Source organism: Plecotus auritus, assembly GCF_963455305.1.
Source record: "Plecotus auritus genome assembly, chromosome: 5".
Lineage (NCBI taxonomy): Eukaryota > Metazoa > Chordata > Mammalia > Chiroptera > Vespertilionidae > Plecotus > Plecotus auritus.
In genome coordinates, this window is record NC_137776.1 from 14654882 (window position 1) to 14682044 (window position 27163).

Genomic DNA, 27163 nt, shown 5'->3' on the forward strand with positions numbered 1-27163 from the left:
TAGGTGCCAGGTCATCAGTAAGTGCATAGGGGAGACTTTTGTTCTGCACCCGACACAAAATTAGCTTTTGTTGGAGTTTCTAGCATAGTGCTTTGCACACAATATACAATAAAGCAGTGTTGTTGACTTGTTGATCATCTTTGTTGATGAACCTATTAAAAATAAGTTGTTAGTATTTCAGTTCTTATAAAAGAATTAGACATCCATATGACAGTATAAAAGAATATTTTAAATTTAGCATATTTCTATTAAGCCCCTTTAAGGTGAACCATTAACTCTAAGTGCTTGCTAATACTTTGGTTTCTCTTCTGCTTATAAAAAGAGCTACCACCTGGCCCGCAGTGTAAGATGGGGTAGAGAGATGCAGTGCTCCCACCCCTACTTCTCTCGACCTTACTGGGTAGGGAAATTGTCCTTTCCTTGCTCTATTTTCTCACCCTGACTTCTTCCTGCTCCCTTGCTCACTCCTGCCCGGGGTCAGAAGAGCGACCTAACTGGTGGGAAGGGGTTGGGCATGACTGTGTAATCCCTTCCTCTCTTTTTTTGTGTGATATCACCTCCCTACAGGAAGAGACCTTCTCTCTACTTTTCCATGCTCTCAGTTGTACAGTGGCCGCCTGGTGTGTGTGTGGGAGGGGGGAGGTGAGAAGGGTTGGTTGTCCCATGTTGTCTGTGCCTGGGTGGGTAAGTCTGGCTAACTCAGGGTGTAGCATTAGCAGGCCTATTGGATTCTCGGTGAATCCTCCCTTCCAGTATAGTGCTATAAAAAATGAAGGTGATATATTTTTTATCTGTTTCAGTCCTGTGTCACTCTTATTTGGTTCTAAACTTCATTGGGTACCACTTCACATCCTCTAGGATGGCTATAATGAAAAAGATGGACAATAACAAGTGTTGGCAAGAATGGAGAATTGGAACCCAGTGCTGGTAGGAATGTAAGATGGTGGAGCTGCTTTGGAAAATAGTTTGACAGTTTCTCAAAATGTTAAGCATAGAGTTACCTTATGACCCAGCAATTCTAAACCCTTACATATCCAGGTGAATTGAAAACATATGTCCAAGCAAAAACTTGTACATGGATATATATAGCAGCATTATTTATAATCACAGAAAATTGGAAACAACCCAAATGTTCATCAGTTGACCAGTATATAAACTAAATGTGGTATATTCACACAAAGAAATATTATTCAGACATACAAAACAATGAAGTACTGATTCATGCTACACCATGGATCAGTCTTGTAGACATTATGCTAAGTGAAAGATGTCAGATACCAAGGACCACATGTTATATGATTGCATTCATTTGAAATGTCCAGAATAGGCAAATCCATAGAGATCAAAAGTTGATTAGTGGTTGCCAAGGGCTTTCGGGGGTGGTGGTACAAAGGAGGAATGGGGAATGACTGCTGGTCCAGGATTTCCTTTGTGAGGTGATGAAAATATCCTGGACTTAGATAGTGGTGATGGTTTCACAACCCTCTGAATATACTGAAAACCACTGAATTGTACTCCTTTAAAGAGGGAATTTTATGGTGTGTCAATTATATCTCAAAGGAAAAAAGCCTCAAGTAGGGGAATGGTGGTTTATTTACCTACCTTCTCAACAAACATCCATCTTCTGCTCCTTTAAGATTGGTTTAGCCACTTAGGCTCATGAATAAGCCATTCTTATTTATTAGGTTCCAGGTGCTGGATATACGTCAGTGAACCAAATAGATACAAATCTTTGTCTTCTTTCTTTTCTTTATCACTGTAATCACATTACCCTCCTACAGTGTTTTTTTTGTGCTTTCCTTATCAAATCTCTACTGTGGCACAGCTTAAGTTCCCTTCTTCTCGGAAGATTTCCGGGCAGGGATTGTCAGAGGGAATGGGCCTCGGTGGGCTTGGCTCAGGGCAGGCCTGAAAGTTAAAAAAAAAATCCCCATGAAATCAAGAAAGCAGACAGTACTGGCTCCTCACAAAGCTATTTTAAGTTTGAATGGTATAATTTTGTGTGAGCTATTAAAAATTTATATGGCATGAGGAGAAACCAAGATGGCGGCATAGGTAAACACCTAAACTGCTGCCTCGCACAACAATTTCAAAACTACAACTAAAAGACAGAACGGACACCATCCAGAACCGCAGGAAAGCTGACTGAGTGAAAATTCTACAACTAGAAGGAAGGAGAAAAGCTCACAGAGAATTGGAGGTACGGCAAAGGGTCTTTGTGCGCGCAGAGAGGAAGGGCGGCGGAGTGCCTGGCTGGCTTTCTCTGGCGGAAGGGGGAAGGGAGCCCCCGACCGCATTGAACCCCAGTTCTGACTGCTCTGAACACCTATTCCGGGCGAGCCCCTGGGGACCCACGCTCTTGTGGGGGGAGTCTGGACTCTCGGGCGGAGACTCGGGAGCCGGGGAAGGCGGAAGACTGAAAGTCCGCTCGCGCCAGTGCGCACAAAGGCTGCGGGAGGCTGCCACAGGCTTTCCCTAGCGGAAGGGAGTGAGAGGCTCCTGACGGCACAAAACCCCAGTTCTGACTGAAGTGAGCCCCAGTTCTGACTGCAGCGAACCCCAGTTCCAGGCGAGCCCCCGGGGACCCACGCTCTTGTGGGGGGAGTCTGGACTCTCGGGCGGAGACTCGGGAGCCGGGGAAGGCGGAAGACTGAAAGTCCGCTCGCGCCAGTGCGCACAAAGGCTGCGGGAGGCTGCCACAGGCTTTCCCTAGCGGAAGGGAGTGAGAGGCTCCTGACGGCACAAAACCCCAGTTCTGACTGAAGTGAGCCCCAGTTCTGACTGCAGCGAACCCCAGTTCCAGGCGAGCCCCCGGGGACCCACGCTCTTGTGGGGGGAGTCTGGACTCTCGGGCGGAGACTCGGGAGCCGGGGAAGGCGGAAGACTGAAAGTCCGCTCGCGCCAGTGCGCACAAAGGCTGCGGGAGGCTGCCACAGGCTTTCCCTAGCGGAAGGGAGTGAGAGGCTCCTGACGGCACAAAACCCCAGTTCTGACTGAAGTGAGCCCCAGTTCTGACTGCAGCGAACCCCAGTTCCAGGCGAGCCCCCGGGGACCCACGCTCTTGTGGGGGGAGTCTGGACTCTCGGGCGGAGACTCGGGAGCCGGGGAAGGCGGAAGACTGAAAGTCCGCTCGCGCCAGTGCGCACAAAGGCTGCGGGAGGCTGCCACAGGCTTTCCCTAGCGGAAGGGAGTGAGAGGCTCCTGACGGCACAAAACCCCAGTTCTGACTGAAGTGAGCCCCAGTTCTGACTGCAGCGAACCCCAGTTCCAGGCGAGCCCCCGGGGACGCACGCTCTTGTGGGGGGAGTCTGGACTCTCGGGCGGAGACTCGGGAGCCGGGGAAGGCGGAAGACTGAAAGTCCGCTCGCGCCAGTGCGCACAAAGGCTGCGGGAGGCTGCCACAGGCTTTCCCTAGCGGAAGGGAGTGAGAGGCTCCTGACGGCACCGAACACCAGTTCTGACTGAAGTGAGCCCCAGTTCTGACTGCAGTGAACCCCAGTTCCAGGCGAGCCCCCGGAGACCCACGCTCTTGTGGGGGGAGTCTGGACTCTCGGGCAGAGAATCGGAAGCCGGGAAGGCAGAGGACTGAAGGCACACACGTGCTAACAAGGGCAAGGCTGATGGGAAGCCAAGACTGAGACTCCACCCCATCCAAGCAGAGCACAGAGGCTATTGCAATTTGGCAAATCTAATCCTATAAGGCTGTCTCCAGCACCGGACTTCTCCCATCATAGACACAGCTGATCCTTACAGCCAACTGGCCTGGAGGTCAATTCTTCCCAGTGATACCAACAACAATAAAGACTTAATTACAACAAGGCTGTACACACAGTCCACAAAGGGGTGCACCAAGAGTGTCCACCCCAGGTTAACTGGGGAGGCAGACCCACTGGGCCAAATTGGAAACCTAGCACACAAATCTACCAACTCAGGGAAGCAGTGAAAATGCGGCGTCTAAGAATCAGATCACAAACGAAAGAAATGGAGGAAAACAAACGACTGGATATAGAATTCAAAACCACGGTTATAAGGCTTTTTAAGAATATCCTAGAAAAGGCCGATAAATATAACGAGACCCTCGAAGAGATGAAAAAGGACCAACTAGAAATTAAACATACACTGACTGAAATAAAAAATATTATACAGAGACCCAAAAACAGACAAGAGGAACACAAAAATAAAGTCAAAGAATTGAAATACAAAGAAGCAAAAAACACTCAACCGAAAAAGCAAAAAGCAAAAAAAAAAATCCAAAAAGTTGAAGATAATGTAAGAAGACTCTGGGACAACTTCAAGCGTACCAACATCAGAATTATGGGGGTGCCAGAAGAAGAGAGAGAGCAAAATACTGAAAACCTATTTGAAGAAATAATGACTGAAAACTTCCCCCACCTGGTGAAAGAAATAGACTTACAAGTCCAGGAAGCCCACAGAACCCCAAACAAAAGGAATCCAAAGAGGACTACACCAAGACACATCATAATTAAAATGCCAAGAGCAAAAGACAAAGAGAGAATATTAAAAGCAGCAAGAGAAAAACAGTTAGTTACCTACAGGGGAGCACCCATACGACTGTCAGCTGACTTTTCAACGGAAACTATGCAGGCCAGACGGGAGTGGCAAGAAATTTTCAATGTGATGAATAGCAAGAACCTACAACCAAGATTACTATACCCAGCAAAGCTATCATTCAGAATTGAAGGGCAGATAAAGAGTTTCACAGACAAGAAAAAGCTAAAGGAGTTCATCACCACCAAACCAGTATTATATGAAATGCTGAAAGGTATTCTTAAAGAAGAGGAAGAAGAAAAAAGGAAAGATAAAAATTATGAACAACAAATACATATCTATCAACAAGTGAACCTAAAAATCAAGTGAATTAAAAACCTGAGGAACAGAATAATCTGGTGAATACAATAGAATCAGGGGCATAGAAAGGGAGTGGACTGATAATTCTCAGGGGGAAAGGGGTATGGGGGGGTTCATAAAGAGACTGGACAAAAATCACACACCTATGGATGAGGACAGTGGGGGGTAGGTAAGGGCAGAAGGTGGGGTGGGAAATGGCTGGAGGGGAACTATGGGGGAAAAAAGGAGAAATAATTGTAATAATCTGAATAAAGATTTATTTAAAAAAAAAAAAAAAAAAAAAAAAAAAATAAAAATTTATATGGCATTGGTACAGCCAAACTGTTTTTATACTTGAACATCACTGCCCACTCCTCCCCCCCTTTCAGTTTAATGAAGGTAAATAATTAAACTGGTGTTACGGTCACAAGTTCTCTGATTCTCTAAAATATTTTTTCATTTTCATATTCTGCCACATTCAAATTCAGATATATGTGTCCAATTATAGATATTTTTTTTTCTCTTTTGCTTACCAGCCCACTGATTTATTAAATAGGATTGATACACCCTGCTGGTTGATAAGTCTGAGGAATTTAAAGATATGCATATAGAATAGTGAATATATTGTTATATTTAGAAATAGAGCCTGGAATATCAAATAGGAGCTAAGGGCTATGTAGTTTCTTTTCAAACGTTTATCCACATGTTCAGGAGTTGACTGACAAAGTCAGAGCTTGGTCACCATGAACGGCCGAGTTTATGAGAGTTTCTTAATGAAGATGGTATGAACTGGGTGATAGAACTTGACTGAAGCAGATGAGATCATCAAACAGACACAAAGGTGGGGCAATTTTAGAGTAAAGTAAATTGAAACAATAGGTTTCATTTTCCAAAAGGTTGCATTTAAAGTGAGTAGAATAAAAAAAACCCATTCCTTCATTTGATCAATAATACCTGGGAACCCAATCGTTTGCCCCTCTGTGTTATCGGTAGGCTCACAGCGTTGCTGCCCCAGCCACGTCTGATTATGAAGTGTTTTCAAGGACGCACATGGCTTCATTGTTTCAGTATTTGCAGGAGTGGCCTGGTGGTTATTGGTACGCCTTGGCGTGGCAGCCTTGTGGAGCCGTGTCCGTTACTGGAGCATCATCTGGCCGTGGAGCGCTCAGCTCTGTGCCAGAGGAAGGCTGAGAAAGTTGGGAGTATACTACTAGGAATTTTAAGTTTCTTTGACTAGCCAGTAACTCACTTATCAGGTGTTCCACTTTGTTCAATTTAATTAACTGTTTTGTATCCCCACATGCTCCCGGGGGCGGGGGGGGGGGGGCACATAGACTTGTGTCGTGAGCCGAATGAGCCCTTTGTGGCCCCCCTCCCTACTGTTTGCCTGGTCACAGATGTGTGCCATTCATAGGCGGTGGTCTCCAATTCACTGGCCAGTACTCTTGAGCTGCTTGAGGCCTTCCTTACTAATCCGAGAGCCTGAAGATGTGGGATTCATTTTGGCTTTTGCTGTCGTTGGAAGAGCATTTTAACACTGTCTTCCTCTCTGTACATGGGGATAGTGGTTACTGTGAGATAGTGGGTGTTCAAGATGGCTAGTTCTTGTGTGGAAGGCACCCCAGAGCGGACTGCCCAGTGCCACTGTGGACAAAGCCCACTAGAAGTGGGCTCTTTGCCTGCTCCACTACTGTGACCCTGTTGCCCAAGAGGGAATGCCTCTTTTCAGTTGGGATTTATTTAATATGAAATAACCTCAGGATGTTCCTTCGCAGTGGTATTTACAAAAAGCTGCATAGATCTGGAGAGTTGCCAAATAGTATTTCACTGGTAATGCTTTTTTGAAAACTTGGTATATATTTAGTAATTAGTAACTCAGAAAATCCTTTAATACTACTAACACCCATACAGAATTAGAACCTGCCAAACTATTTATAGTGCTTAGTATAACTACATAATTAGACATTAACACTTTTTTGTGATGATAAACATCAGGGATTGGATGTTACCTCAAGTCTCGTTTGAGGTCCGGAAAATATGGTGCTCCACATTCAAATATACAGGGAACTAAAGCAGTTTCCTTCAGACAATACCCTGCCTTAATTAAAACCGGTAACAATGGCCTTTACACTGAGAGAGCATCAACCTTCAGTTTCCAATGCAAGTAAATCTAAAAAAGAACTTGGGAATATTTTCTGGGGAAAAATGAATATTTTTAGGAGTATCTGGAAAATACAGTTTTTCTTAGAAAGGTCAAGTAAATACGACAGTGTTTGCTATGCATTTCTAATAATCACCTGATTTAAGATAGCCTTTTGGTATGATACAAAGTGCTAAATAACCAGTTCGATGGAATTTGCAGTTACCTGTGACTGTTTTTAGAATCATGTGAAGAGTCTGAAGTTTAGTTATAGAGTCATGACCTGGATTCTGAAAGTGCTGATAAGGACCATTTGTCCTTATAAGTTCCAGAGTTGAATATGCAAATAGAATTTGACATATTATATACAAGTTAAAATTTATATACAAGGTTATTGTATGAGAACTGAAAAGCAACCCTTTATAAAATATTAACAGGGTTATAATACCAAATTTAGACAACCCACATTGGAAATTTGTATTATGCTCTGAGGCTATTGTAGTACAGTATAATAAGCAGTGGTCAGAATGACCATAAATCATCAATAAAAAGTCAAAGTATGTCCAGTATATTCTATTTAAGAAAATAAATAGGAAGTTTCTGGTTAAACCATGTGACTTCAATGCTTATATTTATTCCCTTCTATAACCCACTCAAATAGCAGTTAAGAAATAAAAAGGGCAAGCCAAGAGGAGAAATGCTAGCAGATGAGAGGTGTCCATAAAATTGTACGAGAGAGAAAATGGATGAGGAGTAATTGTCTGAGGTTTGAGCTTTTCCTGCTCTCCCAAGTTCTTCTGGGCAAACCCAGAAGCCAGCCAGTTCATGTCACTTCACCCAGAAAGGCTCAGGAATTACAGAAAGGTTGGTTAAAAGTCTGCCTGGAGTCTATTTAAATCCCTGATCTACTCCATACCTCTTATAGCCAGGTAGCCATATCTCCTGTACTCTGGTAGAAGAAGTCAGTTTTTAGAGAAATATGGAAAGGGGGGAATTATCAGAGAAACAGAAGCCTCCCAGAACTGAAGTGCATGCATTTTCTTGATTAAAAGGTATAACAGAGTGCCCAGCACAATGAATAAGCAAAGACCCACACCAATGCTTGTCATGAGATTTTATGAAAATGGGGATAAATAAAATTTCTTAAATAACCAGAAAAGGGAAAATAGATACGATCGCAAATATCTATCATTAAAATTACATCCAACTCACAACAGGAACATAGAAGTTGTGAGACTATGCAAAATGCCAAGGGAAAGTAATCTCTAATCTAGAATTCTCTACCCACCCAAATGATCACTCAAGTTTAAAGGTAGAAAAAGAAATTTTCAGTTGTGCAAGTTCTCACCAACTTTATCTCCCATGAACACTTTTTCAAGAAAGTACCAGAGGATGTTGCCTCCAGGAAAGGAGAGGGTGAGATAATGAATGGAGAAGACATGGGGTGTAGGAATCAACATAGCAGGGGTGAGCGAAGGGAGTTCCCAGGCTGATGCTGCAGAGAAGTCCTGGCTGGCAGGTATGCATCAGGCCTAGTAGGAGGTCAAAGGGAAACCATAAGGGTGTCTCCAGGAACAAAATGGATGTGATAAATTACCTGATATGTTTGATGATAGGAGGAGAGTTGTAGATAATATTTTAGATAGTGGGGCTATTAAATACATGGGGAAACCAGCAAACAAGAAAACAAATATTCTTGAAAAAATTTAAAATGGAGCAAAAAGAATATGTAATCACAGTGGCACAACTATGTACAATTTTTGCATAGTTGTAATAGAAACACTAAACAACAATTTAACCCAAAACTGGTGATGCGTATTGGAATGTATTGAGGGCAAAAGGGTTGTTAAGATTCTATATTAGGACGATATTTCTAAAGTGAAATCAGGACACAGGAGTAAAAATGTTCCGTTCACAAATACATAGGTAAACAACAGAAGAAGCAGTTAAAAATGATTGTGTGGAGGTGGGGAGAGATGGCAGAAGGAAATAGCTATATTAAAAAAAATAGGCCTTGTAGTTACTATTTGATTTTTGAAAACGAATTTTTATATTATTTCCAAGATTTTTTTAAAAACTAATTTTTAATAGTAGGGAAGGAATTAGTAACATTTTATGTAAATTTCCATAAGAAATGATTACAAATAACAACATTGGGGTCTGTCCTCAGTTAGGTAGAGGACCTTATTCCAAAACAGTTTTTGTTAAGTATCTACTCCCTTCCATGCTTAAGAAAGGTATATAAGTTGTACCAGTGGCATTGGTGTCTTATTCCCATAAAGCCTTTTCTCCTTCATTAAATTTTATAGGCACATGCTTGTCATAGGAAAGTTGAAAAATTGCCTAGCGCTCTTTGCGATTTCTTATTAACCAGGAGGAGGTTTTAGGACCATCCTCACAGTTGTTTTTGCTTTATAGATGTGTCCCAAAGAGCGAATCATGCTGCAGAAAGCATAATTTCTCAAACCTTCTGCGTTGTAGGGTGGAGAGCACTGTTACTACCATGGAAGCATCCGAGGTGTCAAGGACTCCAGGGCAGCTCTGTCGACCTGCAATGGACTTCAGTACGTGGGACTCTCATTGGGAGAATGGACTTGCTTCCATCCATTCATCCTTTCCATCTTTCCTTTCACAGATAAGTCTTGTAGTGACTCTCCTGCGCCAGTCCCATGTTAGGGACTGGATACGGAGTGATGAGCAAGGAGGGCATAATCTCTATTTTCCTAACACTTAGAGATTCCTAGATTAAACAAATGATTACACAGATTAATATTGCATTTGCCTTTTTGGTAGGTACTGTGAAGGGGAAGGGCAGGGACTTATTGGGTGATCTAACTAGATCCAGGAATGTTTCCCAGAGGTGGATGCTGGAGGACATATCAGCTGGATCAGACCTAAGGATAACTAGGCGTTAGCCAGGTGAGGGGGGTGTGAAAGAGAGGAGCTCATTCATTGGCTTTGAATCAGGCTTTAAAAAACACCTGTAGCTGCCTTTAGACCCGAACACAAAACACGCCATGTAAAGATCTATTTGTGCTCATGTGAAGAAAAAGGATTTCGAAAATCTGGTCTCTGTACATAATAAAAATTTCTGTATCTCCAAAAATTAAATGTGATTTTCAGCACAGAGGCATTCTGCTTAATGGAAATTCACAATTTGCAAGCGTAAAGATCCTTCATTTGCCTCTTTCAAATCAGATGGTTTTAGATTATTGTTACACATGAAGAACCTATTTTCTTACCGATGATATTGGATTTGCATAACAAGAAATTTGGACTAGTCGTGCATTATTCTGGAGAAATAACTTGCGATACTGGAACTGCATGAACAGTCCAATCCCAGATTAACCTTCTAATCTGTCCATTTAATTAAAAAATTAATCATATCATGTATAATTTGTCTGCTCTTGGTGTATACTTTTTACACCCTGGGTAGCCTAGGTGCTGTCTAGTGTAGTGTGGGGACCAACATGGGATTCTGTACAAATACAGAGTTCAGGTTTGAGGCAGTATAAAGGTATTTATTTAGATATACTCTTTCTTTTTAAAGATGCAATATGCAGCTCCCCTGCTATTTCTTGCTGTTTGCCGTAATTGTTAATTTTCTCCTTGTGTGGTTTCTCGCGCTGCAGTGGTATGTTTGAAGATAATACCTTCGTGTATATGATTGAACCACTGGAGCTGATTCATGATGAGGTAAGTCTGGCTGTGACATCAGTTTCCTTGTGATGTTTTATTCTTTCAGCATCTTTGCCTTTGAGCAATAAAGAGAACATAATGTAGATTTCAATGTGCATTTATACATAGTACCTTTTTCAAACTTGGGGGGAGTGGGAGAGAGAGAGAGAGAGAAACATTGCTGTGACACATGCCCCGCCCCAACTGGGATTGAACCCACAACCTGGGCATATGCCTCCTTGATTGGTAATCAAACCCACCACCTTTTAGTGTATGGGACGACCCTCCAACCAACTGAGCCACACTGACCAGGGCTAATCTAGCTTTTATTCTCACTCCTTCTTTAGATAATTGTACAACTATTAAGCATGTACTTAACTTTTGTGAGTCTGAGAATCTTCAATGGGGAAATTTGTGGGTTGAACTATGATTATATTATTTAACATTTAGGTTCTTTAGAGGTAGGAGAGAAAATAATGTTTAGAGCAGGGGTGGGCAAACTTTTTGACTCGAGGGCCACAATGGGTTCTTAAACTGGACCGGAGGGCCGGAACAAAAGCATGGATGGAGTGTTTGTGTGAACTAATATAAATTCAAAGCAAAGGAGCGGAGGGGAGAGCAAGAGAACCCGCCGCTCTTTCGGCTCCGCGGGCTGGATAGAACAGCTGAACGGGCCGGATCCGGCCCGTGGGCCGTAGTTTGCCCACGGCTGGTTTAGAGTCATTCACAGGCCATCACCTAGACAAAAAAAATCATGAGGACATTATGCTAAGTGAAATAAATCAGGCAGACAAAGAGAAGTACTGTATAATGTCACTTATCTGTAGGGGCTCTAAAAAAACAACTTATAGAAATAGAATACAGATTAGTGGTTACCAGAGGCCAATGGGGAAATGGGTGAAGATGGTCAAAAGGTACATTCTACCGGTTATAAGATTATTAAATTCTGGAGTGTAATATACACCATGGTGACTATAGTTAACAATACTGTATTGTATATTTGACAATTGCTAAGACAGTCGATCTTAGTTCTCATCACAAGAAAACATTTTGTATCATGTGAGGCGATAGCTGTTCACTAAACTTATTGTGAAGGTCATTTTGCATTATATACATATATCAAATCGTTATGCTCTACACCTTAAACTTATACCATATTGTATGTCAATTATATCTCAATACACTCTAATAGTGTTGTTCACTAATAGTAGGTAGCTAAATTAAAAATTTGATATATGTTCATCAAATACTGTACTGAGAGTTACTACATGCTGGGTACTATCTTAGATGCTGGGGATAAAATGGTGAACAAAATAGATATAGATCCTGGGCCTAATGGATCTTATAGTCTACAGGGGCAGACAGGAATAAACAGGCTGGATAATTACATGTGGTATATTAGACAGGGATACATACTAAGGTTTAAAAATGAAGCCAAATGGAGTTAAACTTTCACGTTAACTATCTAGGGAAGGGCACAACGGGATAGTAGTTTTGAATGAAGACCTTCAAGACATTAGGGAGCTGGGAGAACATTTCAGGAGAAGAGCAAATGCAAAGGCCCTGAGCAGGACTGTTCCTAGTGTGTTGTAGGAAGTTAAAGGAACCCAGGTTGGAGAGGAGTTAAAGGGGGGGGTGGGGTGGGGAATGGTAGCCGACGAAGGCACTGAGAGGTAACAGGAGGGAAGCTATGTCAGTGAAAAGCGCTGCTGCTGGGAAAATATTGTGAGAGTGACAGGATCAGAATATTGCAGTCCTTTGATGGGGAGCAGGAAATGATTTTGATCTTTAGAGATTTCAGATGTAGAAAAAATAAATTTTGAAACAGGTAGCCTGCTTGGTGTGGCTCAGTGGTTGAGCATTGACCTATGAACTAGAGGAGGTCACGGCTTGATTCCCAGTCAGGGCACATGCCTGGGTTGTGGGCTGGATCCCCAGTAGGGGGTGTGCAGGAGACAGCTGATCAACGATTCTCATCATTGATGTTTCCATCTCTCTCTCCCTCTCCTTTCCTCTCTGAAATCAATAAAAATATATTTTAAAAAAGAAACAGGTAATAGTCATGTATGTTGGCTATTGATAATAACATTTGGATACATTTTATTTCTTTGTTGTGGCAATGTATGAATATGGGGTAAGTTTCAAATTTGAGACAGAAAAGTCACTAAATTTTAAATGGTAAATGTGTGAATAATCCTATATAATTTTTCAACTGGTAACTATAAAAACAGATAATGAGACAACACCACCTAGATAAAGACATTTTGATTAAGTAAAATGTTTGTCCTGTACTACAGTGGTAGGTAGAAAACCTGTATATAGCAAAATAATTTGATGAGTTCAGCAAAAAATTAACTTTGATTTCTGCCATTAATTAATAGCCCTCTTACCCCCCAAAAAAACAAAATAAAGTAAAACCTACAGAACAAAACCAAAAAATAACTCCCTGCCCTAACCAGTGTGGCTCAGTTGGCTGGAGAGTCGTCCCATGCACTGAAAGATGGTGGTGAGGGGGATGTTCAGTTCCCATTAGGGCACATACCAAAGTTGTGGATTCGATCCCCTGTTGGGCCACTTGCAGAAGGCAATGCATTGATATCTCTCTCTCTCTCTCTCTCTCTCTCTCTCTCTCTCTCTCTCTCTCTCTCTCCCTTCCCTCCCTCCCCCCCCTCCCTCCCTCCCTTTCCTTCTTGCTCTCTCTAAAATCAATTACAACAGCAACTCCCTAAGCCTTAGAGTTTTTGTTTTTAAAGCCTTGAGATTATTTTTCAAGACATTCCTAATAGGGCAATTTTGTAGATTTGATGAATTAACAAATGTATGTAACTGTATCTACTAAACTATTAAAGGGATTTATAAACATAAGCTGCTGTTATCCTAATGGTTATAGCATTGACTTTGCATTGTTATGCCCATAACCCTATTCTTCCAGGATTGCTTGTTACATGCTTGGTGCTATTTCCTTTTTGCCTCCTTTCTTGCTGCCTACCTTTTCTTCCAATTTTTATTTTTACTTTTTTCGGTTACAGTTGACATTCAATATTATATTAGTTTCAGGTGCATAATGGTGAGACTTACATAACTTAGGAAGTGGTCCCCCTGATACTTTTAGTACCCACCTGGCACCATACATAGCTATTACAATATTATTGACTGTATTCCATGTGCTGTACTTTACATCCCCATGACTATTCTGTAACTACCAGTTTGTACTTCTTAATCCCTTTCCCTTTTCCACCCACCCCCGAACCCCCCTCCCATCTGGCAGCCATCAGTCTGTTGTCTGTATCTATGAGTCTGTTTCCTGTTTTGTTTGTTCATTTGTTTTTGTTGTTTAGTTTCCAGATATAAGTGAAATCATATGGTAGTTGTCTTTCTCTGTTTGACTTATTTCACTTCATGTGGCAGTTTGTCCTTATCTTCACCACCAGTGGAGGGAAAGGAACAGTACTTGAAACTTTAAATTAGTCAGTTTTAAAATTGTGTTGCTAAACTAGTTGTGTCATTACTCTAGGCATCTTTTCACCTCTTACAGGAATTAAGAGTTTACTATACTCAATTTTAGATTTTTTTGATATTTTGTTTATTATTATTAATTTTAGTCTGCTTTATAATAACTCAAATAATAAGGATAGGATGCTTCTAATGAGAATTTGTTATCTGTTAAGCAGTGAATGGATACTAAAACTCTTAATTATTGTAAGTCTTTTATGTAATCGATTAAGAATACTTTTTCAAAAACCAATTTTCTGATTATAAGACTGATATAGGAAATTCAGAAAAGCAAAAATAAGCAAAAACTTTACAAAACATTAATTACATATCATTCCATCCCCCAGAAATAACTTCTCTTCGCTTTTCAGTGAGTTTCTTTCACTTTTCCAAGATATATCCCCACATACTTAAAAATAAATTGGATCATTATTTTGTAATATAATTTTAATTCAGTAATGTATCTCTCTTAGCTTCCATATTTTTATTTGTAAAATGGGGATGAAATATGCACTGTATGGAGTTCTTGTGAGAATTAAATTGTGTAATGTGTTCATTAACAGTGCCTGGCACATACAATGCACCCAGTAATGGGAGGTAATAGTAATAATAGTCATGGAAATAAGTCATTTCTAGAAGTGTAATTTCTAGGGGAAAGGATATTAATGTTTTCAAGGCTGTTGATAGAATTGCTAAATTTCTTTTTGAACTATGCTTCCAATTTTCTCCTACCAGCAGTGTATAAGAGTGCTTTTTGCCTTGTAGCTATAATTAACTTTGGTTATCATAATCTTTAAACCTTTGCCAACTTGAAGGCACAAATTTGTGTATCTTTAATTTTTTTTTCATTTTGATGAAATATTAAAGATTTCATCACTTTTTCATAAATGCACTGGCTATTTGTGTTTCTTTCTTAGGAATATCCTATTCATGTCTTTGGAGAAAGCTCAGACTTAAGAGTAACTAATAAAACTATTGCTTTTATCTAAGCTGGAACAATTGGATGATACTCTTTTAAGTTTCAATACAACATATATTTTAATTCTTTAAGTGTATATACACTGAGTGGCCAGATTATTATGATCTCTGAACGCATAATAATCTGGCCACTCAGTATATAAATATCAGAGGCCCCATGCTTGAATTCGTGCATGGGTGGGGTCCCGCCAGCCTGGCCAGGGGGAGAGGACATGGGCGGTTGGCCGGCCTGCCTGCTGGTCGAACTCCTGGTCGAGGGGACAATTTGCATATTAGTCTTTTATTATATAGGATATACACTGAGTGGCCAGATTATTATGCGTTCAGAGATCATAATAATCTGGCCACTCAGTGTGTGTGTGTATAATTGACTTTAGAGAGAAAGGGAGAGAGAGATAGAAACAAAAGTGGTGAGAGAGAATCATCAATTAGCTGCCTCCTGCATGCCCTACACTGGGGATCGAGCCCACAACCTGGAATCGAACCCAGGGGCCCTTACTGGGAATCGAACCATGACCTCCTGGTTTATGGGCTGACGATCAACCATGGAGCCATGTCGGCCGGGCTATACTTTTCATTCTTGATAACTAAAACATTAGTGATTGTAGGAAGGCTATTAAGGAAAGTTCTAATACTATTCTGTAGAAGTATAATCACATCCTGCTTTTCAATTGTCTGCAATTGTTTTTGTTTCAGAAAAGCACAGGTCGACCACATATAATCCAGAAAACCTTGGCCGGACAATATTCTAAGCAAATGAAGAACCTCAGTAAGTTTTAATTCAAGTAGCCATTCTATTTTGTGTGATAGGAGCTGTGACTTGGTGGAACTAGGTAGACAGGCAGGCTTGCTGGGAGGCAGAGCTGACTTGAAATCTGGAGTGAGTGGTGTGGTGGGCTGTGGAGTGAACGGTGGCTTTCATGTAATGAGATGTGGATAGTTGTTTTCGATGGAGAGACTGAAAAATGAAGCCCGGAATAAAGCGGTGTTAGGAACCAGAGAGTAAGGCCAAATTTAGGAGTGATTTACAGTGAGATTCATACTTAAATTTCCCTGGCAGTTTACTGCTCTTCAGCCAGCTTGTATTGTCTCTCTTTTATGTCTCTTTCTGAGGCATCTTAAGCATGCTGATTTGCAAAAGCTTCTTTTGGATTATTGCAGTACGTGATGTTACTACTTCTGTATAATGATGCCAATAGTCTTTAATAATTTATGCAAAAGCTTATGGCATAAATTATTATTTTTTTATTTAATCCTCACCCAAGGATATGTTTCTTAATTGATTTGAGAGAGAGTGAGAGTGAGAAAGAGAGAGTGAGACAGAGAGAGAGAGAGAAAGAGAGAGAGAGAGAGAGAGAGAACCATCAATGTGAGAGAAGAACTTTGATGCGTTGCTTCCCGTATGCTCCCTGAACTCCCAACTTTTTGGTGTACAGGACAATGCCCCAACCAACTGAGCCACCCAGCAAGGGCATGGCATACATTATTTTTAATTCTAAAATGAATTATAAACTTAATATATACTAAACTGTAGAATGCTCTTAAATTTTCAGAAATCGAGGGTCAGGTGGTTATAGGTCAAATATGCATATTCTAATGAGTCTTGAAAAACTCACTATATTATTGATGATATTTGGAGGAAAATTACGTTTGAATTATATTATGATTTATTAATTACAAATTGAAATATATTTGTGACTGTGAAGTGTTTATTGATTGGTGTGCATTTTCCACCTTCATTCTGATCTTAGATGAAATATGCTCTCTGGGCTGCTCTGCCTTCATTTAGTATTTGAAAAACATACTCCCTTTGAAGTTCAGTTGAGCATAAGTTCTGGTATTCCTTTTTTTTTTACTCAGGTGTGGAAAGCAGTCATCAGTGGCCCTTTCTATCTGAATTACAGTGGTTGAAAAGGAGAAGGAAGAGAGCAGTGAATGTGAGTGTGGCATTAAGCCACAGGTGGGGCCATTTCACTCCGTTAAATTGTTGCCTGTCATCATACAGTATTTAAGTGTACCTAAAACACTTTGGATTTGGGCAACTTCCTCCGACACACAGAAACAACAAGCCCAAACCCTCCCAAACCCCTATAAGTTGAGTTTTATAGGCATATTGCTTTTTATTCATCTTTCCCTATTAACAATAATAAACTGATTCCGGTGTTCTATGAACCCTAGTGGTCACATAAGGAATGTGTTATTTTAGCTCTGTTTTTAAATGAAAATTGCAGTGCATATTTTTCTATTGAAAATATAGCTGACTTTTAAAAATATGTCTTGTATAGCATCATATAAAACATTTCTGTTAACAAGAGAAATAGGGGAAGGAGTTAGGTTTTTAAATGTTGGCTAATAATGCTTATTTTTATCTCTTTCAAATTAAAAACTCTGTTATACCGAACTTTGAAGCTGGATGTATTTTTCTGAACAGAATGAATCTACTTGACCATTAGTATTATGATAGTTACTAAATAAGAATCGTGTAATTATATAATCAACAATTGTCTTTTGGCTCCCATGTATTGATACTTGTATAGGGGCTTTGTAACTGAAATTATGTTCCTGGTCTTTTTCATAAAAGATTAGAAAGCTGTAATGATCGGGACTGTCTAGTAATTACATGGTGAATACTATGTAACCAAGAATTAATTCCACAGCATATAGATTACATGGTAATTTACTAGATAACTTAATAAGTAATTATCCTGGAAATTGTACATTTTAGATAATGTTTTGGTGAATGTATTTTTGTGTGTGAAAAAATTAGACCTCCAGCCATCAAAAACTTAGTTGCAGGTGGAATCATCCTCTTTTTTATGATCCTATCTTTGTATTATGGTGATTACGGATACAGGTGTGTTTTTTTTTTTTCCTTTTTATTCATATTAGAGATATGTTTTGCTTACTCTTAAAGATGTGGTTGGGAATAATAAGTTTTACATAGGCTAATGACATTTCACTGAAGTCCACCCATACCAAATGTAAAATGATCAGTGACCTTGTAGTTTTCTACTAGGAAAAAGAAATAGAAGTCCAAAATAATGGCTAACATATTTAGCCCTTGCTCTTAATCGATTATCTAGTAATAATAAAAATCTGGAAGAATTTAGAATATTGTAATTATTAGCATTTGTTCCTGTGAGAAGTTGTGTGTTTAAGAATTAGTACATTACTAGAGGCCTGGTGCATGAAATTCAAGCACTGGGCAGCAGGGGGGGGCGGTCGTCCCTCAGCCCAGCCTGCACCCTCTCCAATCTGGGACCCCTCGGGAGATGTCTGACTGCCGGTTTAGACCGGCAGTAAGACATCCCTCTCACAATCTGGGACTGCTGACTCCCAACTGCTCTCCTGCCTGCCTGCCAGCCTGATCACTCCCTAACCACTCCCCTGCCAGCCTTATCAATGCCTAACTGCTCCCCTGCCAGTCCTATTGCCTCCAACTTCCCTCCCCTGCCGGCCCAGTCACCCCCAACTGCCCTCCCCTGCTGGCCTGGTTGTCCCCAACTGCCCTCCCTTGCCAGCCTGGTCACCCCCAACTACCCTCTCCTGCCAACCTCCCTAACTGCCCTCCCCTGCAGGCCTGGTCACCCCTAACTGCCCTCCCCTGCTGGCCTGGTCACCCCCAACTGCCCTCCCCTGCAGGCCTGGTCCCCCCCCCCCCCTAAATGCCCTCCCTCCCCTGCAGGCCCAGTTGCCCCCAACTGCCTTCCACTGCTGACCTGATCACCCACAACTACCCTCCCCTGCCGGCCATCTTTGACCACATGGGGGTGGCCATCTTGTGCGAGGGTGTGAGGGTCAATTTGCATATTACCTCTTTATTATATAGGATTATTAGAATCTCACTCTGCTGAGTTAAGGTTTCTGTTTTACTACCTTGGTACCTTTTCTCGATGAGCTCTACTATTCTTGTTACATAAGTTTTCCTTGAACTTTTAATATATGTGAATTTTTGTCACATCTTAATTGAGATTATTTACTTTTACAGAATTATACTGTACATTTTTCTCTAGGATATTTTTACATATAGAAATCATATAAAAACAACATGGGGCTCTGTTCTCTGTCTTAATGAGTACTTTAATGATACTTAAATATTGTTCTTTTCTGAATATTTGAATGTTCACTCACACCTTATGGTCACTTTTTTTTTTCTATTTTTCTGAGCAAGTTTCTTCAAGGGTGTTTATAAAATAGGCAGCAAAGAGTTCTTCTGAAATTCATAGTGAACCTACAACTAAGCAATCATCCTCAGAGAAGGTGTTATTACCTCTGACCATACATTTTTATTTTCCACAGCCATCTCGTGGTGTGTTTGAAGAAATGAAATATTTGGAACTTATGATTGTTAATGATCACAAAACGGTAAGAGTATAGAACCAATGGGTTTTGAACCCAACAGCTTATTTAAGAAAAGAGTACACTTCATTTTATATTAAATTATTATTTGTTACTTTTTAAAAGCAAGATACTTAGATGCTTCATTTTTTGGAAATATTAAGTGACTTCCTTTATTGTATAGTGTTTTGGAACACTGGGTTTTATAGAAATTTCAGAACTCTCAACTTTCTCTGGTTAATAATGATGGTAATTGATGGATTTAACTGTGTGGCGTTTCTTACTTATCTTCACTTAAAATTCTTATTCTCTACTTTTCTCTATCTATGTATTTAGTCACTGCTTTCTAATTTTATTCCATGTCTTTGCTCTGATAGCATGTTATTTTTCCTTACTAATTATTATTTTTGTAGCAGATATAACTCTAGGAAATAAGCATATGTAATAAAGATATACCCAAAGAGACTATCTTTAACTGATTATTTAAATACTAACAAGATGAAGGTCAAAGTAAAATGTGATTCAATGTGGTTTTAAGTAACACTTAAAAGATATATGAAAAAAGATATATAAAAAATAGTTATTACTCTCCATTGGCTTCTCGCAAAGATAAAGTAGAAACTTTCTTAACCATATTCTACTTCTCCATTTCTCTCTCTCTTACCTTCACACAAGAATATGTTTTTCATTGATTCTAGAGAGAAAGAGGAAGGGAGGGAGGGAGGGAGGGAGGGAGAGAGAGAGAGAGAGAGAGAGAGAGAGAGAGAGAGAGAGAGAGAAACATCCATGTGAGAGAGAAACACGGATCGGTTGCCTGCCATACTCTCCCCAATCAAGATCGAACCTGAAGCCTGGATATGTGCCCTGACTGGGATTCGAATCCGACATCCAATGGTATGGGACGATGCTCTAACTGAGCCACACTGGACAGGGCTTAACCATTTCTCTTATAAAATACCTTGGCTGAAGCTTAGAGCATTGATCACTAGGCTATTTGTTAATATACCCAATAATTTTGGCATGTTGGTAAATGTTTAACACCTGGCTCTTTGAGAAAAAAAAAAAAAGCCTGATTTAACAAACTGAACTAGAATAATTTACATCTGTTTTTCAATATCTGGAGATTTGCTGTTGGGTTTTGGAATAATGATCCCACTAAGAGTACTCATCTTATAATCTTTGTGCTAGATGAGGCAGCACAGTTATGTTGATACCTGTCACCCTTAGGTTGAAAATCAAGCTCTAATATTTTTAGAAAACAAACTTCTTAAGGATTGTATTTGTTTATGAAGAAAAGGCAAATTTGGCACTTTAAATGTGAGTTATTTTCAGTAATCAGAACATGTGAAAGTAAGTTTTATCATAAATAGGAGATTGAACATTTTTCTTAGTATACAAAATTAGTTCTCATTCATGCAAGGAAATAGAAATATTGCACTACATTTACATTCAAGGTTACTTTTTTAATGCAGAGTAACCTAATATTGGCTTCCTGAAAAAAAATGCCCATATCTTATTTTGAACAAGCATCATATCAGTGGATTTCATTAGACCAAAAAAAAAAAAAAAATCCCTCAATTTTGTAGAAGCATCTTAGTAGCTGGCTGGCGGAACCTAATTTGTGAGCCAATTATAGCCTTGATAAGGGTCGGCAAACATTTCTTTGAGCCAGTAATCTAAACATAAATATTAAAAACCATATTCTAATTGAAAAATGGTTGAAATACTTTAAAGTGCATGAAAAATGTTTTGCTTACATTTATTGCTCTATTCTTATGTGTACGTCAGTAAGTGAAAATGTAATAGCTCAACTATTTTTCAATTTAAACCTCATTTGGTTTTTTTAATTTAAAAGCTATTATGTTATTTATTTTATTTTTAAATTACAGTTTACATTCGATAATATTCCCTATTAGTTTTAGATGTAAAACATAGTGAAAAACTACTATATTTTGTAGGTACCTAATAAATTGAGAGTTCTTATTAATAATCATGATTTATTAGGAATATACATAAACTCTTTTATAAGAATTGTTGACTGAACAAGTTTATTTCCTATCTCAACCCAGACTAGCCGTTGAATTCCAGTTGTGTGATTGTGGCTATTTTTATTTGTCCTCTCCGAGCCTCACTTTCCACATTTATAAAATGGGGATAATAAAACCCACCTCATAGAGTTGTGAGGAACAAATATTTCTTGTAGAAGAAAGACTTACCATAGATCCTAGTACATGGTAGGTGGTTAATTAACTGGAAATTCAAGTGAACAAACCCTAGTGCTCACCATGTCCTTATCTTACTTGCCCACTCTCTCAGCAGCACTGGACACAATTGATTATTCTCTCCTGTTTGAAACATTTTCTTCATCTCTCGGCTTCTGTGACACAACAGCTCTCCCACTTCACAGGCCGTTTCTTCTTAGTTTCTTACATCTGACCTCTAGAATTGTAAGAGTGCCCTACAGCTTGGCTCGGGGCTCTATTTTCTTTCTATAACTCTCCCCCAAAATGACCACTTCCAGTTTCAAGTCTTCAAATAATATCATGATTTAAACGCATCACTCTTCATACCTCTTATCTTCTGAGTTCTATAGTTACATATTCAACTGCTTATTGACATCTGTACTTCAATATTGAATAGGCATCTCACTTTAACATTTCTAAATCAGAACTCTTGGTTCCTGGGTCCTAAACTTCTTTTATATTTTTATTGTTGATAGTATTACAGATATCTCCCATTTCCCTCCCATTTACCTCCTCCCCCCAACCCCTACTCACCCCCGCTCCCAGGTCTTCACTACCCTATTGCCCATGTCCATGGACTATGCATATGAGTACATAAGTTCTTATAATTGAGGTCCTTGAGTTTAAAGTGAGGTTCTCCTAGTTTCTCTCATTATTTTAGATGGCACCACCATCCCCCCAGCTATTCAAGTTCAAAGCCGAGGAGACATATTTTTATTCTCTTTTCTCACCTTTCACAGCCTCTATAGATGTCCAGCCTTTATTATTTGCTACCTGACTATTGTAATAATTTCTCAACAGGTCTCTGTTTCCATTTTTGAACTTACCTAATTCACTCAACTCATAGCAAGCAGAGTGATCTTTCTAAAAGGAAAATCAGAGACTTGAAAATTACAAACATGAAATAAATGAAAATCTCATCACATTTTGATAGACTTAAAAAGACTTTTATTTTACAATTTGTGTGTCATCTTTTTCTTGACCATTATTCTATAAAAAGAGATTTCCAAAAAGGACAAATTAATATTCAGAAGGAAAATAAAATGTAGGTGTGTAACACCGCTTGCATAGAGGAGGTGTCAGCTAGTATTTTTCCTTTCTTTTTGTGACGTGTGCTTCCTAATGCCAAAGCTTTTTTGTTAAAGTATAAGATTCAGTGTTATTTAGTACCTTTACTAAGTGGTGAGCCATTACCTCTATCTAATTCCAAACATTTTCATCACCCCAAAGAGACTTTTGCTTTTTGCTTTTAAAGATAGGCAACAAGTATCACATTATCTTACTCAAATGTGGAATCTAATGAACAAAATAAACTGATGAACAAAATAGGTCCAGAGACATAGAAGCATGGAACAGACTGATGAATCTTGGGGCGGGGGGGAGTGGGTGGGTGAGGTGGGAAGAGACCAACCAAAGAACTTGTATGCATATTTGCATAATCCATGGACACAGACTGTAGGGTAGTGGAGGCCTGGGGTGGTGGGGGAGGGGTCTATAATGGGTCAATGGGAGAAAAAAGGGGATATATGTAATACTTTCAACAATAAAGGGTGGTGTGTTTTTTTTTTTAAATAGGCCACTTAAAATGCTGAGCTACTTATAGCAACTTGTTTATGCTCCATTTGTTAAAAAAACACACACACACAAACCTGTTAAAATGTCCTGTCTCTTCACATGGTGGAAGGGACTAGGGATCTCCCTGGACCATCTTTTATAGAGACATTAATCTTATTCATGAGGGCTCAACCCTCATGACCTAAGTACTTCCAAAGGTTCCACCTCCTAATACCATCATTTGGGGGTTTGAATTTCAACATATGAATTTTGAGGTAGATGCAAACATTCACACCAAAGCAAATGTTGTAAATATAAGGGTTTTATTTATAGACATATAAATTAAGGAATGCTACTAATAACAAACACAATACTAATTTATTGAACATTTATCATGGGCTGGTTAGTGTCCTTAGTAGTATAAAAAATAAGTATCAGAAATGTAAGCATTAAGATATATATTCTTTGTTTAAAAAATATAGTAACATTAGAGAATGACATGGGGAGAGTCTAATACATTTATAATGTGAAAGTGGAAAAGGAGAAAAAAAATATCATGGTTTTCCAATGTGGAAATGTTTTTAATCTTTACGAAAGGTGCATTATTTTAATAATTATAATTGAAGCACAATTTTAAAACTTATGGTATAAATTTGATTTGGTAGTTTGGGAATGTTTGTTCTTTTTGCTCAGTAGAGGGCATGACCCCCCTGTGTAGATTTTTGTTTTTAAATATCCTCTCTAAGACATTCTAAGCAAAGTACTCCTTGCTAAAACTGTAGCCCTTCAGATATTGCTTCACAATTATTCTATTAATTTATTTTTTCTTAAATGATCACAAGCTATTGTCACATTTCACTTTTACTTTATGTCTCTTCTTTGTTCTAACTTTCAGCAGTCAAAAGCAAAAGGCTTCATTTGGAGGAGGCATTCTTCTGAAAGAATATACTAGAATGTATGACAGATACAGTCCATATCATGGACAATATTTAAAGTGCTACCTAAGAAATTTTCTTGATCTTTGTATGGCCTTGAGTTTAAAGTGAGGAGGGTGTTCAATTGGGACTAAATTTATTGGTGTAAGCCCTTTATAAGCTGGGAAGGTCGTTTCATTGAAAATGAAAGGGTTGTATTTATAGACATTAAGACTGAAATAACTTCCTTCTCAGGAGTAAAGCTTCTCACACATATCTCTATCGGCCCTCTGTGTTACCTGGAATATACTGGGTGTTATAGATCATCAGAGTTTTGCTGCCTAACACAGAAATAAAATAAGAACACCACCATATCCACTAAATTATGTATTTTTAATCCCCAATTTCTACTGCTGCTATGAGATTCCTGCTTTTATAGAATTTTTATATTTACCATTAAATTATGATTTGGTTTGTTCATTGGATGCCACATGTAAGTGAAATCATATGGTACTTGTCTTTCTCTGACTGGCTTATTTCACTTAGCATAATGCTCTCCAGGTTCATCCATGTTGTTCCAAAGAGCAGTGATGGACTCATAGATAGAGAGCAGTCTGACCACTGTTGGAGGGGAAGGTGGTGCTGGGGAGGAGAGGGAGGGATTAAGCAAAAGAGGGGAAAAATGAGAAGAACTCATGGACACGAACAACAGTGTGGTGATTGCCAGGGGCGGGGGGTGGAGGAAAGTAGAGGAAGGTCTAGGGGAAATAAATGGGATGGGTGGAAACTTGACTTGGGGTGGTGAACACACAATACAGTGTACAAATGATGTGTTGTAGAATTGTGCACCTGAAACCTGTATAATTGTGTTAACCAGTGTCACCCCAATCAATTCAATAAAAAGGAAAAAAAATATGATTTGGCAGTGACTGGTATATCTTTTTTCCTCTCCAGTACAAGAAGTATCGCTCCTCTCATGCGCACACCAACAACTTTGCAAAGTCTGTGGTCAACCTCGTAGATTCTGTAAGTATCCCCGTTTTCTCGAACCTCTGTTTCCAAGGTGAAATGCTTTATTTCTCTATGTGCTTACTTGTTACTTTAGTTCTTGCTTGAGCAAAAGTAAAAATGCCATCCTTAAGTTCATCTGGCTGAGGAATTATGGAGTGGTCTGCTTCACAAAGAGTAGTGTTGTCAGAGTTTCAGGGGACGGTTGAGTTATTCATGGAATTCCAAAAATCCATGAGAGTTGCTTCTAAGTGATGTCTGGACCTCATTGTCTCCAGAGCTTAAGGAGGACAAAAATACTGGAGAAAATTAGCTACCAAGAAGAGTGTCAATTCAACCTGACAAAGGAGACTTTGTTCAAAGTAATCAATTGAGCTTATTGACTTAAATATATGGCAGAAGCACTCTAATAGATTGAGGTGTACCATGTTTGAAGGGTATAGGAAATACAAAAATAATTTTTTTAAAAGAACTCAAATTTATCTTCTTACTGTTCCCCTTAGTAGAATGCTTCAGACTTCATTTCCAGGTGACAGAATTGTGTCCCCACACAAAACTAATTGGAAACAGTAAAATACATATCTCCTTACAAAGACCTCAAACTAAAAACTTTTATATTGATAATTTTTTCTCTTATTTTGTAAATTACAGGGAATAATGGTTAAGATTTTCTTGCTTTTTCCTCTTAGGTAGGCACTCCGTAGATGTGAATATTATTCATTGTGTTCCAATAAATTGCTCATTAGACTAGTCATCAATTAAAGATAGCATACTACTTTGTGTATTCTAACGTTAAGTGCTATTTTGTTCAGCTAAATATATTTTTATCTGATATTTATTGTTATGTTCCCTCTTAACTAGGGGGGGAAAACCTTTTTATAAATTGCCGAATACTTAAATGATACTTATTTTCTCTAAAGAACTGCCTTCTTTTCTGCCCTTTAAACAGTCCAAAAACCCCAACCCTATAAAGACTCATAGCCTAGAATGCCTGGTAGGCACAGCTGGATGGGCACAGAGTGTCGTATGGAGTTAGGATTGAAATTCTGAAAGCCACTTTGTACCTGGTTTCCTTTAATTTCAGCTCTTGTCAGTCTTCTGAGAGGAAAATTATAAGTGAATATGGAAATGAGAATATTAAACACACCTTTCCCCCTGCTAAAGCTGTTTACTTGGCAGCATTCCTCTGTTAGTCATTTCAGCATGATTGAACCGAATCACATCTTGCAAAGTGTAATTTGTATTTTGGATTGCCATATAAGGTTCTGAAGCTGAACAATTGATTTTGAAAAGACATTACATTTCACTTGCTCCTTGTAAAAATCATTTCTGCTTCAGGTTGATTTAGGCATGCTGCGACTCCCGCTCTGCAGTGTGTTCAAAGGTCAGCCGTTATTTTCTTAATTAGCTTGAAAATAGGACAAAATGACAACATTCATTGAAATTGCTTAATTATGTGAGTTATTTAGCTACCGGGCCTAAAGTAGAGAAAGAGAGCGGAGAGACACAATGGAAATGCTGTGAGTGATGCCACCCTGTGGTGAAGGTGAAATGGTGATACAAATCTGCTCTTTCCTCTTCTGGCCTCGGATTTGGGATTCTTTCCCAGTGCTATTTTACTTTTCATTTCACAAAGCATCCAAGGGCAAGCCAGCCATGCGGTTGGTGCTTATCCAAGGATTTAGTGATCTGTTCCAGTCTTGCAGGAATAACTGGTCATACTACACTACCCAGGGCTGATGTATTTGGTTCCAACCTGTTACCTCCTGTGAGGTTTTGGAGGGTGTTGTTTTTTTTTCTGAACCCTATTTGGAATTTACATCCAGGCTTTAGAATCTTGACATCCCTCCTGTCTATCCTGAAGTGAGATGCCTGGCCACTAACTGTGCTGATTTCAGATGGAAACAGTCTTATAGGAGAGGCCAAATTGTGTGATTGTTCATTTTTATTTTTATTTTTGCTCTTGGAAA

The 27163-nt window shown here is 39.3% G+C and overlaps 1 protein-coding gene across 2 annotated transcripts in view; it reads left to right on the top strand.

The window, feature by feature from the left end:
- The window catches only part of ADAM23 (ADAM metallopeptidase domain 23), a 154931-nt gene that overhangs the window by 75364 nt on the left and 52404 nt on the right, over positions 1–27163 (top strand). For both annotated transcript variants that reach the window (XM_080667498.1, XM_080667499.1), the window contains exons 5-10: positions 9470–9552; positions 10621–10684; positions 15833–15905; positions 16997–17073; positions 19436–19501; positions 25140–25211. In XM_080667498.1, the coding sequence (XP_080523624.1) occupies positions 9470–9552; positions 10621–10684; positions 15833–15905; positions 16997–17073; positions 19436–19501; positions 25140–25211 (435 nt within the window). The remainder of the gene's footprint in view (positions 1–9469; positions 9553–10620; positions 10685–15832; positions 15906–16996; positions 17074–19435; positions 19502–25139; positions 25212–27163) is intronic.